We start from the raw sequence: 16118 nt of genomic DNA on the forward strand, positions 1-16118 counted from the left end.
CCATGCATTCTGGCTCTGCACCCCAGTTAGGCGGTTTTGGTCGGAGGTCATGAGAGAGCTATCCGAGATCCTCAATCTCAGCATCCCCCCTCTCCCCCTCCATCTCTCTGCTAGGCGACCTCTCCGCATTGTCAATTCCACAACATCTCCAAACATTCATACTAGTTGCATTAACTGTGGCCAAGAAAACCATATGTGGCCAGACCATCCAACACTGCTCAAAGGGCTTTGTGTTTTCATTCCTATCACTCGGTAACACCTCTGAAAGAATTCGGTCCGTTATGGGACACTAAACTTTCCACTGAAACTTGAGGTGGTAATCATATAGCGAGACTAAGAGTCTACAGCAATGCTAGCAGCTCTGTGAGGCCGTATATAGGGTTGGTTAAGGTTGGCTGAGAAGAGTAGTCTAGATTTTAAAAATGATCCAACCAAAAAACCCAGCCCAGTGTAGCCAACTTTTTTCCAATGAAAGTTGCTCACAGCACTAGCTCCGAAAATCACTAAATCAAGTGAGTGCGCAGGCAAAGTGTGCGCATGCAGGCAGGCAGGTAGCTAGCCATTCATTTGGGCCGAATAAATTGATTAGACTGGCTTATTACGGTCCTGCGACAGCTACAGATATGTCTTTTTTTTTGGTCAGAGCATTTGATTTATTGATTGCTGTGGAGATGTAATGAGAATTACAAACATAACAAGAAGTATTTTAACCTTTAACATGTAGGCACAGTAGTGCTACAGTAAATGCTAACGGAAAGCATGCAATCATGTTCACAATGACAATTCTAACATGCTGATATTTAGCCGGTATAATGTTTACTATGTTCACCTTCTTAGTTTAGCTTGTTAGCATGCTAGCATTTGCTTATTAGCATTAAACAAAATAGAGCTGAGGCTGATGGGTCAGTGGTTTTGCAGGTGTTTGGTCATAAACCAAAGTAATGGACAAATTAAAGTTTAAACCCATTGGTGCAATAGGAAAAGTCAGAGGATCACCAAAGTCTTAGGGATCCGTCCTTTGGGGAACAAGAATGTCTATACGAAATATCATGCCAATCCATCCAATAGTTGTTGACGTATATCAGTCTGGACAAAAAGAGCCACGCCACTCGCGTGTCCAAAAAACTATTACTACTACTAATAATAATAATAATCAGCATTATAATTAAAGGCATGTGCATTTGTTTGGACTCAAAATGCCGGCTCTTGCCCTTTTGGTGCCCCTAGGCAAAAATGGATTTGGAGCCCCCCCCGGGTTAGGGTTAGGGTTAGGGTTCAACCCCACAGAAAACTAAACCATAACCCCGTAAACCACAACACGCATCAGACATCGCAATGGTTTTAAGACAAAAATTAGGATTTTTGTTCATAAATAGATATGTTTATTATAATATAAATAAACAATTGGTCCTTGATATTGTTGGCTTAAAAGTGTTTAGTCAGTTTCACTACAACGAGAGTTACAGGGGTGAAAAGTGCATTTATTTATTTATTTGTTGTTTGTTTGTTTGTTTGTTTCCTCAATGCAGAAAATGAGCCGTCATTTTTCACCCCAGAGGTCGGCTCCCTAGGTGACCACCTACAGTATATGACCAATGCCTTAAGCCCTGTCAGAATGTACCCTTACCATTACAGATTATTGCCCGTAGACAGCTAGAATGAAACTGATCAGTTCTTGAAAATATGAGCAATCAAAAAGAAACATCATATCAGCGGTGGACAATACTGAGCAGACCCTTCTAGATATTACAGTAGACACAAGGCCAATATCATCAAGCCAGTGTACACAAACCCTACTGACCAGCTGCCCCAGACGTAACATTGTGTGTTTTACCATGAAAAAATGCAAGAGCACAGGTTTTGTCCTCGGTGGCCTTGAAAATATTATCTTTGCTCTCTAGTGTGGAGAGTGGAGAGTATCTGTCAGGCAGAGTGGAGAGACAGTCAACATTGTGTCATTTTATACAGCCTGCACACACACACACACACATCTTCCCCCGCTCACGTGTATTCCTCTCCAACCTCAGCAGCAGCTTCACCCAACCCTCCATCCCACAAGATGACTTACCGTAGCTTATTGCTTCCACCCAGCCAGCCACTAAATGTTTGACATGTTTATTACAAAGCCAAGTTCATAGATTCCAGGAAGGGGAATAAAAAAGCTTTTGATTGTATACCTTCTCCTTCCTCAAAGCACTCCCAACTCAATGCCCAATAAATTACTGTGCTGATATGATACAGCAGTATTTGTGTTTGGGTTACTAAATAACCGAGTCAGTTAGGCAGCTGTTATTGCAGAGACATGCTAGTGCTAATGGCCCAGAGCCATTAGTCATTACCATAAAACAAATGAGTAGTCAAATAAAAAGTCGAACACGTATCCTTGAAGTCAGCTTAATGAGCAGGAGCCTCTTCCTGGTGGATGCACATTTGTTATTTTTATGTTTATCTCCTGAATTAAATATTGAAAGAATGTTTATAAAAACAATTTGAAATGCAGATTTAAAGAAAATGTTATTTTCTCTGCTTAATGGTGATCTCATCATCGAAGAGCAAATGTGACATCATTACGAGACCCTTTACCTAGTGAAGCGTAGCTGGGAAAGTTTTCAAAAATACACACACGATCAATAAAAAGTGACTCCTCTGGATTCACAGTGTGGCAGCAGCCTGGCTTAGTGCTGATGCGTCATGCTGACCAGCGACACTGTGTGCCAGTAAGGAAGTGGAACAACAGGCTATTCACAGAGAGTGGTGGGAAGGCAGTCCTGTACCGCCACCTGTTACCTTATCACCCACTAAATGGAAATGAATCCTTTTATATATGTATTGTGCGACTAAAGCATACTGGCTGATGCAAATTCGGTCTTTTGTGTTTAACGTCCAGTGCCGTGGTGTTACATCGGCTGTCTCGCTGAGTTCGTATTTCGTCATTCTAGGGGGGGAAAAGGTGCAGCCTGTAGAGTTTTTAAGAGTGCAGATGGGAGATACAGTTGACAAGAAAGTAAATGCAACTGTCAGTTGAAGGATTTCTTATCTTGTATGTGTTTGTATATTGAGCTGGAGGTGAGACGCAGGGCCGGCTTATAGCAGCAATCGGTAGAATTGGAGCAAATATGATTTAAAAAAGTTATTTTTATAAAACAGTCACTATGTGTTTGGGACAGTAGTAGTAGGGTAATCTGAAAAAAATCATGTGCCTCTGTGTCCTCCGGTGTCCTCCGGTGGGGTGTCCTCTGGTGGGGTGTCCTCCGGTGTCCTCCGGTGTCCTCCGGTGCTCCTAACAGCATCTGCCAGATTTAACAGACAGGAGGAAAACAAGCAATCGGAGCCGAGCTGGAGTCTTGCCGTCTCTGAGTAGCTGTCAATCACTCTGAATCAATATTCTGTTACTGTAATGTCTATTTCTCACGTAAAACGTTTTCAGAAACATCTTGTACATCTATATATATATATATGTATATATTGTATCATACTGTTTAGCTGTAAAATGAGAAAGTTTGTGACCAGGAAGCCATGTTGAGATCAGTTGAGGAAATACCAAGCACCGCCCACCAGCTGGAGCAAACTTTCTCATTTCACAGCTAAACAGTACACTACAAGATGTTTCTGAAAACATTTTACGTGAGAAATAGGCATTACAGTAACAGAGTATTGCTTCATATTTGATCAACGCTGCCTAGTTTGACCGTTTGATCAGAGTTCGCGAGTGACTGTCAGCTGCCTCCGTTGAATGAACAGCCAATAGGAACGCTCTCTCTCTGAAATGACCTGTGATTGGCCAAAGTCTCCCGTCACAGGCTAGATTTTTTCTAAAAATCTTTTTCTAAAGCCTGAAAACAGAGCCAAGAGGAGGTGCAGAAGTCTAATTTTCTCTCAGAACACTTGAATTACAATTTGCTGAAAGGTTATTATGGGATTTTTACCCAATGATGCCAAAAATATTCTGCCTACCGCCACTTTAAGGCACAGGTCATATAGGCGATCACCTACGGCGCCACCTTCTGGGGGGCGCTCGTCGCCCTCTAATAAATAATAATAATAATAATAATAGTAATAATAATAATAATAATTTTTAAAAATGTTGTTGGGCACCCTTAGGTAGCAAATGAACAAATAAATAAAGTAAGAAAGAAACTTACTTTTACTCATGTTACTCTCTTTCTCACACTTGTACATCTGCCCGGACGCACTTATTTGTTGAAAGTGTAAATTGTAATGAAACTGACTAAACACTTTTTAGCCAACAATATGGCTTTTTAAGACCAATTGTTTATTAATGATATAATAAATACAGTTATTTGTGAAAATAAAAATCTTTATTTTTGTCTTAAAAGCATTGTGATGTCTGATGTGTGTTGCGGTTTACGGGGTTAGGGTTAGGGTTCTGGGGGGGGGGGCTAACCCAATCCAAATCTGAATTTCACCTATAGGGCACCAAAAGGGCTAAAGAGCCGGCCCTGGTGGGGGGTATTTGTATTATGGGTGTGTTTTTGTGAGGGTGGGGGGGACAAGAAGAAAGAGGTGAGCAGGGAGAAGAGAAAGATATCAACATAGAAAGATACCGGCAGGACTGGTGAGAGGGCAAGAATGTGTATTACTCTCCTTTGTAACTTTTAGGCTTCTCCACCCCACCCCACCACACCACACCCTCTCCTCCACACCTCCAGACACCGCCTCAGGGCCGAAGCTCTGTCTCAAATCATTTGCATAAAGAGTTAAAAAGGGAGCCGACAGAGCAAGGCAGGTGATACCGGTCAACAGACGCAGAGGAAGGAGGACCCAGAGCTGATACTGACACAGCAAGCTATCACACAGCCTCTGAACACACACACACACACACACACCTGTGACTCCAGCAGAGTATTCAGATCAGTACAGAGGAGGACCTTGGCCTGGGCAGAGGCACAATTACAACCAAAAACTCCCTCCCGGCATCTGAGAAGCAAAGAAGACTTCCACTCAAGAGAAACCCATTTTGGAGAGTAAAGGGAGTGAGCTGAACCCAGAGAGATAAAGAGAGGATCATCTGATATCTTCTTCAGTTAACAGGTAAACCCAACCTTTTGCTCTAAATGTTGTCTTGAGCCTTTGTGCTTTTTATACCAGTTTGTGGCTCGCTGTTAGAATACAAGACAGAAAAAACGTATGTTTTCATTCATGCAGTTTCTTTTAAAGTGAAAAATCATAAATGTGAAAACACTTTTTAAGAACTGTGAGTGGAAAGATTTTCCAAATACCAATAAAACTTCAGAGAATTCATCTGAGGTATTTCTTTTAACCTTATTTATTTATTTCACTTTATTCAGTTGCAAATAAATGTGAGAGTGCAGGTGGATTACATCCATCATGACCTGTATACAACAGAACCCCCAGCAGCAGCTGCACGCGTCAGTAGTCATGTTTCATGAGTAGCTTTCCGTATATTCAGTTAGGATTGTCTGCATACTGTTTCCTGCATTGTCTGTTGTGTTTACACATGTGCTATCTGTAACATGCTCAGGTCTGTAGTTGCCTCACCCGGCCTTCCATTCAGTTTAAACTGCCAGCAGCAGTATCCAACCCCCCACTCCACCCCCAGTTCAAACGGCAGGTAGATCAAGTTACATTTACTTTTCAAACTGAGAACAGGTAGGGCAGCCTTGAGGGTGACAGTTGAGGTGTAGACACACACAGCTGAGCCTGACACAAAGGGCTGAAAGAAGGAAACTAGTGTTTTACGTGAAGCTTTTAAAAGAACGCTTCAGTTAGAATTAGGTCTCGTGACCGACAGGCTGTGATTTGTAGGTTCTACTAGTCGGTCAGTAGGACAGGTGAGGAAAAACGTGCCACCGATAGCAACGAGGGACCGTAAATTGAAGCACAAAGCAGAATGCTGTACAAGGTTGTATGTGTTTGAAGTTGGCATTTTGGGTTCAGTCTGAGTTAATATTTGACTCTGCTGTACATTGTACGACCCTTCAGTTTGACCCCAAACTTTTCCTCCACTGTAAAAAAAAAATGACAGCATGGCTTCAATGTGCTTTTCACATCTTGCTTTCAAACAGTCTGTTGTTGTGTAAATAGGCAGTAGCCTACATATGCAATTAGACCTTCTCCACCTTAAAGCCAGACTGAAACTTTAGCTAAGCAGACAATTGGTCCCTGATACTGTTGGCTTTAAGTGTTTAGTCAGTTTCACTACCATTTACGCTTTTATTAACAAATAACTGGGATAAAAAAGTGTGAGAAAGAGAGTTGCAGGGGGGTGAAAAGAGTATTTCTTTGTTCTTGAAAATGACAAAGGGCGCCCCACTGGCATTAAAAAAAAAAATCATTTATCCTATTTTTTTTTATAGAGGGCGACCAGCGCCCCCCAACGCCTATATGGCCTATGCCTTAAGCCAGCCCTGGCTATATATGATAATTACTGGACAATGATAAATGCTATAACATACCGTAACAGCAGCACATGTAAAAAAAAAAAAATCTGTCAAGTCCAGTGAACTGAATCAAGCTGAAGTTTGCTAACAGGAGCTAACATTAGCCACCATAAGCTACTGGTCATACCAGCCCACGTAAGGCTGTAGCAGCAAGCTAGTATGGATTTGAGCAGGGGTGCGTTTTATTGCTCATGAATTCAACTTTTCATTTGCAAAAAGAAAGAACGAGTTATTTCTCCTTTCAAAACTTACATAGTCTCACTTTAAGAGTGTGAAACTACATCTGTTTACCCGACAAGCATCTCTCCACCACCACTAGAAGTTTCACATCCACTCCATTCCTTCGTTTTCTGAACACCAAGGGACATATTTCATCAATGCAGAGATTAATAACTTTTTTTCCCAGTGCAGTCTCACAAATGTGTCTGGAATGTGTGAAGATTATCAGAGGGTCAGATAATGATACAATCAGCGTATTTTTTGCATTTGTAAATAAGATCGGCAGGAGTTTAGAGCTGTGGAATGTATTCGGTGCATTCCTTGTGACCGGCCAGCTGATTAAAAACTGTGACCTTTTAGCTAAGACAGAAGGTAAATGTGTTACCAAATCACTAGAGACAGAGATCTTACTGAGGACACGTTTAGCCTTCCCAAAGGAGAGGTTACATCGAACACAAAGCTAAGCAGATGTTAAGTTTAAAGGTCCCATATTGTAAAAAGTGAGATTGTCATGTCTTTTATATGATAAAGGTTTAGGTGCTATATAAATACTGTTAAAACTATCAAAATGTTCAATATACGGAGAAATACATACAGCCTGTATTCAGAAATTGTGCGTTTGAAACAAGCGGTTGGATTTCTGTCCATTTGTGATGTCACAAATATACAATATATAGATTATTACACGGTTTTAAATGTAACATTCTAATGTGTACCAGTTTTATTTCCCGTTGCAGTGTATGTAAATAATATCAGCTGACAGGAAGTAAACATGGACCCAAAACTGTTGCCTAGCAACGCAATTCCGTTGAAATTCTGTTGAAATGAGCTATGGAGCGTTTCAGACAGAGGGTAAATACAGGTATATTCAGGCAGACAGTACGAGGAAAATAATGTGCTGGTTATTTATTTAGTATGTTATTTCTACGGGCCGAGGAAAGTTCAATCAATATTTGTGAACATGAGCTACTCTCTGTCAAAGCCAGAAACCAGATAAGTAAGTCTCAAACTTGTGATGTCATTGGGGTATAAAGACAGGAGCTGTTCCATAGACAATGAATGGGAGACCGATTTCGTGGATGTACAGCATGTTGTTTTCTTTTTTTATACCCAAATGAGCTTCATTCTATTATAGTGTTCTCAGTTCAGAAACAGGAGGTGTACCCATATACTCCCAACATTCCTCTGGATGCTCTCTGTGTTATCTTAACATATCTTCCAATTCATTGTCGCAGCTCCAGACTTTATACCCTCTGACATCACAAGTTTGAGTTTTATTCACTCTAGTTTTTGAATTTGCGAGAGTTGTTCATGTTTACTAATATTTTTTGGACCGTCTGAGACCATAAGAATAACACGTATGAATTTTGAAAATGGGCATAGTTCCCCTTTAAGGTCACTTTATTGTCTATGTCTACCATGGGAGAAAATTGTCTTGGAGATAGGGAAATTGCTCTGACATCACTATAAAACACATTAACTAAGAACAACGTAGGACTTGTTAGACCTGTGCCTACAAGTTGGAATTTAATCTCATTGTTTTTATTTTCAAACTGTAAAACGATGGTCAAACTAAGAGGCTGTTAATGTATTTGAATCATTTTGGTGAATTTATGAAAAACTACATTATATCAAGTGTGTTCAAGTCTGGTGTTCTGTTGAGGACTGTTAGGACAAACCTACAAGCCTACAACAAAGTACAATGTTGTTCCAGTGCACGGTTGGTTGCTATTTACTTAGTGCTCGTTCTACAGTTAACATGGCCTGGGGCTTTGGGAAACCAGCTCTCCTTTTAAAGGTGCAACATGAAAGATGTGGCCAGAATTTTAGTTCAGTTTAAAACATTCAAAAAATGAACCTACATTATAAACAGAATGTGAAAAGGTTAGAGTGTCGGCTCTGCGTCAAAGACGTGAAACATATACTCATTAACCTGATATGAACCTTTATGGGTTGTGAACACTTTTTGCCAATACTATGAATAGGCTAGGTCAATTGTCATAGCTTTAGAGAGCCAAAGGCAATATTAGCTGCACCTGACTGTGGTTTATTCCTGTTCTATTTGAATATAAATTACTTTATTTGAACAAAATAACCATCCAGTTCTCAGCTAAAGTGAATAAGCAAAGTAGTAAATTTTAATTGCACTTGTTATAAGAGACTCCCATTTGTCCACCAGTCATTTCTTGAAGCTGCACTTAGCACACTTAAGCAGACACTGTGTAAATTATGAATGTTCAAAGGACTTTCTTAAGTTTTTCAGTCAGCTGCGCTCTGATAGGTACTTTCTTCTTAGTGGTTGGTGAGGTGCAGTTAATAAAAATAGTCCAACGTGGTTAGTTGAATTTTATCTGGATACATAGTACAGGAGGCTCCGGCAAATGACCACACCTGATAACAGAATTCAAGCAATAGGGAGATTTAGTCATGGTCAGTGATCAGGGGAGGCTTTAAACTGATAAGACAGGTGTAATTATACAGAAGAATATGTCCTCAACCCACTAAAGCGTGTTTGAATTCAGTAGAGATGAAGAGAGAGTGAGAGAGAGAGAGAGAGAGAGAGGGAGAGAGAGAGAGTCGGCAGAGCAGGAATTTCAAGGGTAGATGGAGGGATTAGACGGAGAACAAGTAGGGACTTTGTGTAGATGGGAGTACTGGGGCAGGAGCAGCCCTGAGGGCACGGAGAGGAGAACACCTGTGCCCTGACAATCCATCATCCTTAACACGGCGTACTTCAAATTAGGGCCTTAATACCTAAAACACCAGCAGGCAGGTTATTACCAGGTGATATCCTTATAAATCTAAAAGAATTAGGCAAGGAGGGCCAGGACTCAGAGGGAAGCAGTAATTTGGTCTTCAAAGACCTGAGACTTAAAGCTGAAGTAGGCGAGATCGGAGCAAATATGATTAAAAAAAAAGTTATTTTTATAAAACGGTCACTATATCCTGACAATAGAACATGAAACAGGTAACCTGAAAAAAAATCATGTCCCTTTGTGTCCTCCGGTGTCCTCCGGTGCTCCTAACGGCATCTGCAAGATTTCACAGACCGGAGGAAAACAAGCAGTAAGAGCTGATCTGAGGTCTGCTGTCCAGCTGCTGTCTATGAGAGCCGGCTATCAATCACTCTGAACTCTGACCAAACGGTCAAACTGGGCAGCGCTGATCAAATATGAATCAATATTATGTTACGTTAATGCCTATTTCTCTCCTCAGATGTTTTCAGAAACATCTTGTAGTGCACGGTTTAGCTGTAAAATGAGAAAGTTTTTGACGCGGTAGCCATGTTGAGATCAGGTTGAGATGGCTTGAAGGAACGCCAAGTACCGGTCACATGACCGGAGCACAGCCAACAGGAACGCTCTCTCTCTCTGAAATGACCTGTGATTGGTCAAAGTCTTCCCGTCACGGGCTAGATTTTCTAAAGCCTGAAAACAGAGCCATGAGGAGGAGCAGAAGTCTAGTTATCTCTCAGAACACTTGAATTACAATATGCTGAAAGGTTATTATGGAATTTTTGCCCAATGAGGCCAAAAATATACTGCCTACTGCCACTTTAACACTATTCAAACCTAGTCTAGGTGACCTAAAGTGACCTGAAACCCGGTCTATTAGCTTCTGTAAATTTCCTGTACTCTGCTGTCTGATATACAGATTTGCACACACATGCTCAAAAAGTCACATTAACAAAGCAGCCTGTGTGTATCCCTGATTCTATCTCAGGTAGAGCCACGTACTGTAACTCACCCGAAACAATCTTTCATCAGCTGCTCGATGCAAGAAGGGCCCAAGGACTCGCTGTTCCAGCTGGTGGACGTTTGCACGCTTCGCTGCCTGGATACCATTATATGCAACATGTCCAGTAAACGTTAGAAAACTCTATTCAGAAGCACTGTTTACAGTTTAGCTACTGTTAGCCCGCAGTACTAGGAAAAGCTACATGAATATGAATGTGTTGATAAGTTTGGCTTTTTTTTCAGTCATTGTGAAAAAAGAATATACAAGCGAAACCTTAAAGATAAGGTGTCTCCAGCATGGTGTTTAAGGGTTAAAAGCTAACAGGAGCAGTGTACGTCAATAGCTTACAATAGCTAGCAAGATAGCACTTGGGCTATACTCTTTTAGTGTAAATTTACACAGGTTTTGCTTGCTTAATTCGTTGCTTCGATAACATAGACTTTGAGTTTTCACCATCTGTATTGAAATATTTGAATATTTGTTAAAGCTGCTCTTTTTGGGGCTTATCTGAACCCAACACTGTACAGAACGTTTCCTTCCTCATCAATAGAGTGTGACAGGAATGAGTCCTAAAACCCGGAAATAAGTCAGCATTTAACACTTCTGGTTCCCTCGTCTGGAAGTCAATGGGTTTTTTGAACGAGTTTTTAGTTAGATGCCTGAAATAAGGTCTGTGGTTAACACAAGCCGAAGAGATTTTAACGTTTTGTTCTACGACATAAAATACATCAATAAATACCACACATTTTGAAGCCTTTATGTGTCTTAAAAAATCTGGTTGCTAACAAGTGGCTAAATAAGACTACTAAACGTCATCAAGCTGACTCCTCTTCCGTCTTTACGGTCTTGTTGTGTATACTCGCGCTCATGCGACCGTGGTATAATTCGTTTGTAGCCTAAAGTTAGCTTTTTTACTTCTGGCGATTGCATTTACACTTCAAAAAATCATAAAAGTGGTGTTCATTTGTGAAGATTATGTTGCTGAACAATACAAAAATAACCTAAGTATCATAAAAGTGTGTTTGACACAAAGTTTATTCTTTGCAATAATCCAAAAACCAATGGAACTCTCTAGCTCGCTGCAGGGGATTAGGTCTTTTTGTAGCCCAACCAGGAAGTTAGCATCGCCCTGGGTTCCATTGGCTTTTGGATTATTGCAGCAATAAGCTCTGTGGCAAACACACGTTTATGATAATAATGTTCACAAAAGAACACCACTTTTATGATTTTTGAAGTGTAAATGCAATCGGCAGAAGTAAAAAGCTAACGTTAGGCTATAAACGTACCACACCACGGTCACATGAGCGCTAGTAAACACAACAAGGCTGTAAAGGTATTTAGCCACTTGTTAGCAACCGTCTTTTTTAAGACACGTAAAAGCTTCACAATGACAAGTGGGATATTTACTGATGTATTTTATATCGTAGAACAAAATGTTAAAATCTCTTCAGCTTGTGTTAACCAAGGACCTTATTTCAGGCATCTAACTAAAAAGCCATTCAAAAAACCTGTTGGCTTCCAGACGATCGGACCAGAAGTGCTAAAATGCTAACTCATTTCTGGGTTTTTTTGGACTCTTTTCTGCACCGCTCTATTACGCTATGTTCAATTAGACTGTGAGGACCATAAAGTTATGCTCAGGTCATGAGCAAACAAAAAGCCCCCAGTGTCAACATGTCTACAATGACCTGCTCGTCATCGCTAGGCTCAATCAGCCGACCCATTTAGCTTTTGCGAGTCATTCACTGGTCAAACATCACAACACTAAATTGTACCAACCAAGGTTTATCATTTTTATCATTCAAGGGTCTTGAATATGGCTTGTCTTGGCTTTTTCTTGTTCAGGGTCCGTGTCCTGATTAAAATTTAATCATGATAGGAAAATCTTTTATTGTGTTCTCTTTATAACTGAGTGTTAACTAAACACTTTACCCTCTGTACGTGCAGACGGTCAGTGCTGCCCACACTACGTATGGGGTGGATGTTGTTCTTTCCCTTCCTGTCTTGGCACATCACAGACTGTTTGTGCTTGTTGCTGTCATTAAATCCAAAATTTCATTTGACTCATTTGTCCCCATTTTGCATCACACCCATGACTAAATCACTCATTGACAGACCAAAATCCTGTCAGCTTTGAGATATTACGTGTGCTCCTCTGTGTGTGGGTGAAAATAGTTCAAGGTTCAACAATCGACTTGGCTGTATAAAAAGGGCACTGATTGACTGAAATCCTGTTAACTTGTTGGGATTGTTTGGTTGTACATGACTGAAAAAATGTTTTGTATTTGCTTGCACAGTTTTCGTGATACAGGCAGCGAGATACCGTCTGTAATATGAAATCTAATCTGTACTTCTCTTTTCAGGTAATTCCAAAGTTAAGGACAGACCGAGAAGAGGAAAGAAAGGACCGACGGGTCCAAGGCAGACTCGACAAAGGAGAGCTTATATTTCTGAAGATGGAACAGCCTCCACAGATTTGGCACATGCAGGTCGCCCCCCAGAACGCTGCCGGAGAGCTGAAGAAGGTGTCAGTCATGAGCCAGCCAGAGTGCTCCATCTGCTACAACACCTACGACAATGTCTTCAAAACACCCAAGCAGCTGGATTGCACCCACACCTTCTGCCTGGAGTGTCTCTCCCGCCTCATGGCGATCTCGCTGGCGGACCAGGACGGCACCGACGGCAGCACTCACCTCTCTTGCCCCTTCTGTCGTCACCCCACAGCGCTGCCCGAGGAGGGACCCCCGGCCCTGACCACCAGCCACGAGGTCCTCTGCAAGCTGCCCAGCCACCAGCAGCAGGAGGAGCCAGTGTGGCTGGAGGGGGAGAAGCTGTGCTACAAAAGCTCCGTGCACGACGCCGGCTCGGGCGCCCCCGACAGTCCCAAGGCCTTCTGCATCTGCATTGACATCGGGGCCAGCAAGACGGTGGACGCTCCGATCCAGACGCAGCCCCGGACTTTTGGCCTGCTGGACCGGCTGGCGGACTGGAAGAGGATGGTGCTCTTCGTCGTGCTCATGGTGCTGCTGGTCGTGGTAGTGTTGTGGCCGTTGCAGTGTGTATTCAGCACAGGGAACATGCGCTGTATGCGAGAACCCGTCCATCCCAGCCCCACCACACCAACACCTGACACTAATTTCACCAGGCTGCCTGGTCTGAAAGAGTAAACTTATAGACTGACTGGACTTCACTGGAACTATACAGAATTTGTAAATGTTTTGTGCATAATTCCACTTTTGCTAATTGTACATTGTTTTGCCACACACAACTGTCAACACCTCAGACTTTTAACCACAGATGTTAAAGCCACTATGTGTAGGCTGACTTTAGATGTCTGACTTTAGTGCCCCCTGGTGTTGGTTTAAAAAAAAGACACTGTGGCAGACCCCACCAGGGGACAGAGACGAAATGGCTGAAAGCAACACAGACTGAACCAATTTTCACTGGACTTTGGTGTTTTTGTGTCATATGTCATCAGACTCATTTGAATTATGTTGTATTTTTAAATTGGAATCACAAATTGTACCCATAGCAGCTTTAACTAAGTTATCTAAGTTATCCTTCTCAACAGTTGGTACATTATATAGTGCATTACTTAAACCTGCAGTAAGCAGTATATTTATGGCATCATTGGGCAAAAATTACATAATAACCTTTCAGTATATTGTAATTCAAGTGTTCTGAGAGAAAACTAGACTTCTGCTCCTCCTCATGGCTCTGTTTTCAGGCTTTAAAAAAAATCTAGCCCGTGATGGGAGACTTTGGCCAATCACAGGTCATTTCAGAGAGAGAGTGTTCCCATCGAGCGTTCCTATTGGCTGTGCTCCGGCTGGTGGGCGGTGCTTGATATTTCTTCAACTGATGTCAACATGGCTGCCGGGTCACAAATTTCGTCATTTTACAGCCAAACAGTACACTACAAGATGTTTCTGAAAACATTTTATGCGAGAAATAGACATTACAGTAACAGAATATTAATTCATATTTGATCAGCGCTGCCTAGTTTGATATTTGATCGGAGTTAGTGAGTGATTGACAGCTGCTCAGAGACGGCAAGGCTCCAGCTCGGCTCCGATTGGTTGTTTTCCTCCGGTCTGTGAAATCTTGGAGATGCCGTTAGGAGCACTGGAGGACACCGGAGGACAGAGCGGCACATGATTTTTTTCAGATTACCTGTCTCATGCACTACTGTGCAAAATAACTTTTTTTTTTTAATCATATTTGCTCCATTTCTACCCACTGCTGCTTTAACTGTTAATACAATCTTGTAAAGACACATGACAACCAAGAGTTGTTGAAAGATGAACTCTGACAGAATCCACATTTTTCCACCTGCAGTTTGAGATTAGATCAAACTGGTTCGATGGGATTTGTTGTCATATTCGGACATTTGGCAGAGTGTCCGATAACAGAGAACTGGAGTGGGTTGATTTGTGCTCAACATTCAGTGACGGCGTATCCAAGCCAAACAAGGACAAATGCTCCAAATGCTGTTGTGAACTTTGCTTTGTAAATATCCGGTTGGCTAAAGAACAACAAATAGTCAAGTTTATGGTAAGAAAAAAAGGTCTTTCACAAAGGAAAAAGAATGTAAACCCAATGTGCCGACCATGAACTTAAATTCATACTGTACATTTGATTTGTGTGTTTTGATATGTCTTTGTTTACAGAACTACAATAAAAAAAGTGAGCTCAGAACGTGTTTCTGGGGAAATAACGAAACATTTGAGCATTACAGTCTAATTATTCAAATTCATATCATTTGATTGTGATTTGACGTGTTCATGCATTTTCTCGACATTCTAAAAACTAGATTTACTGGAGCATCATTAGTGGTTTATCTGTGTGAACAGCAGGTGTAGTAAACTCCCCTCAAATAACACAGCTCCTGACGTCGAACGCAAATTAAAAAGAAGTGTTGGTAACTGGGTCAAGTTGCAGTTCCAGTCGAGCCATTTATTGACCACTGTTTGTCATTTCCTCCCTATCTCCACCTTAAACACATGCCTAGCCCTCCTTTCGCCTTGACAGGAAGTTGCCTTTATTTATTCCTGGATGAGGTGCGTCAGATAAAGGAAAAGTTTGGAGTGGGGGTTTTCCAAGTGGCTCACTTGTGACACATGGTTGATAAGACATTTACGTTAAATTCTAACAGTCTTTTAGGAGTGGCCGTAATAAAAGTGCTACTTCCTGAAGCGCCGTGATAACTGCCAGTAAACACGGTTAACCAATAGATGCAGATACAAATGAAAAAAGGCTCAGTCATGGCTATAAAATGGGTTCTTCCTAAATGAATAAAGGTAAAAAAAAAAGAAGTTGATAAATATTGGGTGTAAAAGAATGAATAAAAGCTTCTTGTTAGTTGTCCCCATTTTGCTCTGGGGCATTTAAACATCTATTTTCAAAATAGATGCCTATTATGAAGTTTTCCTTCTCTCCAATAAAGCAGAATAAACAGCCTATTTCCTCGTGGGTAGCAGCTACATAAAACTGTTTTATTCAACACTTAACGCGACTTGTGTTAAAATGCTGAAAATAACAGTTAAACCAGCACTAACTTCAAACCCATTCTTGTGTTATCCCCCTTTTTCGTTTTATCCTGAGTTATAAAGCACCATTGCTACATGCCACTTCAACCATGAAATAATCTGTCATTACCGTTTAAATTGGTGTTTTTTTCTGGAATGCATTTCCTGCCTTGCTTTTCAATATTAATATTATTAACTTGGGTTCATTGAC

The 16118-nt window shown here is 41.2% G+C and overlaps 1 protein-coding gene across 2 annotated transcripts; it reads left to right on the top strand.

Moving 5' to 3' along the window:
* The first annotated feature begins 4549 nt into the window (after positions 1-4549).
* Positions 4550-13897, top strand: LOC119489238 (RING finger protein 223). Of its 2 annotated transcripts, none has more exons than XM_037771429.1 (2): positions 4550-5052; positions 12743-13897. In XM_037771429.1, the coding sequence occupies exon 2, from the start codon at positions 12836-12838 to the stop codon at positions 13544-13546; it is 711 nt and encodes a 236-aa protein (XP_037627357.1). In that variant the 5' UTR covers positions 4550-5052; positions 12743-12835; the 3' UTR covers positions 13547-13897. The 2 variants fall into 2 exon arrangements, with proteins under 2 accessions (XP_037627357.1, XP_037627356.1); XM_037771428.1 differs by lacking the exon at positions 4550-5052 and adding an exon at positions 11817-12656.
* Positions 13898-16118: the final 2221 nt, after the last annotated feature.

Source organism: Sebastes umbrosus, chromosome 6, assembly GCF_015220745.1.
Source record: "Sebastes umbrosus isolate fSebUmb1 chromosome 6, fSebUmb1.pri, whole genome shotgun sequence".
NCBI lineage: Eukaryota > Metazoa > Chordata > Actinopteri > Perciformes > Sebastidae > Sebastes > Sebastes umbrosus.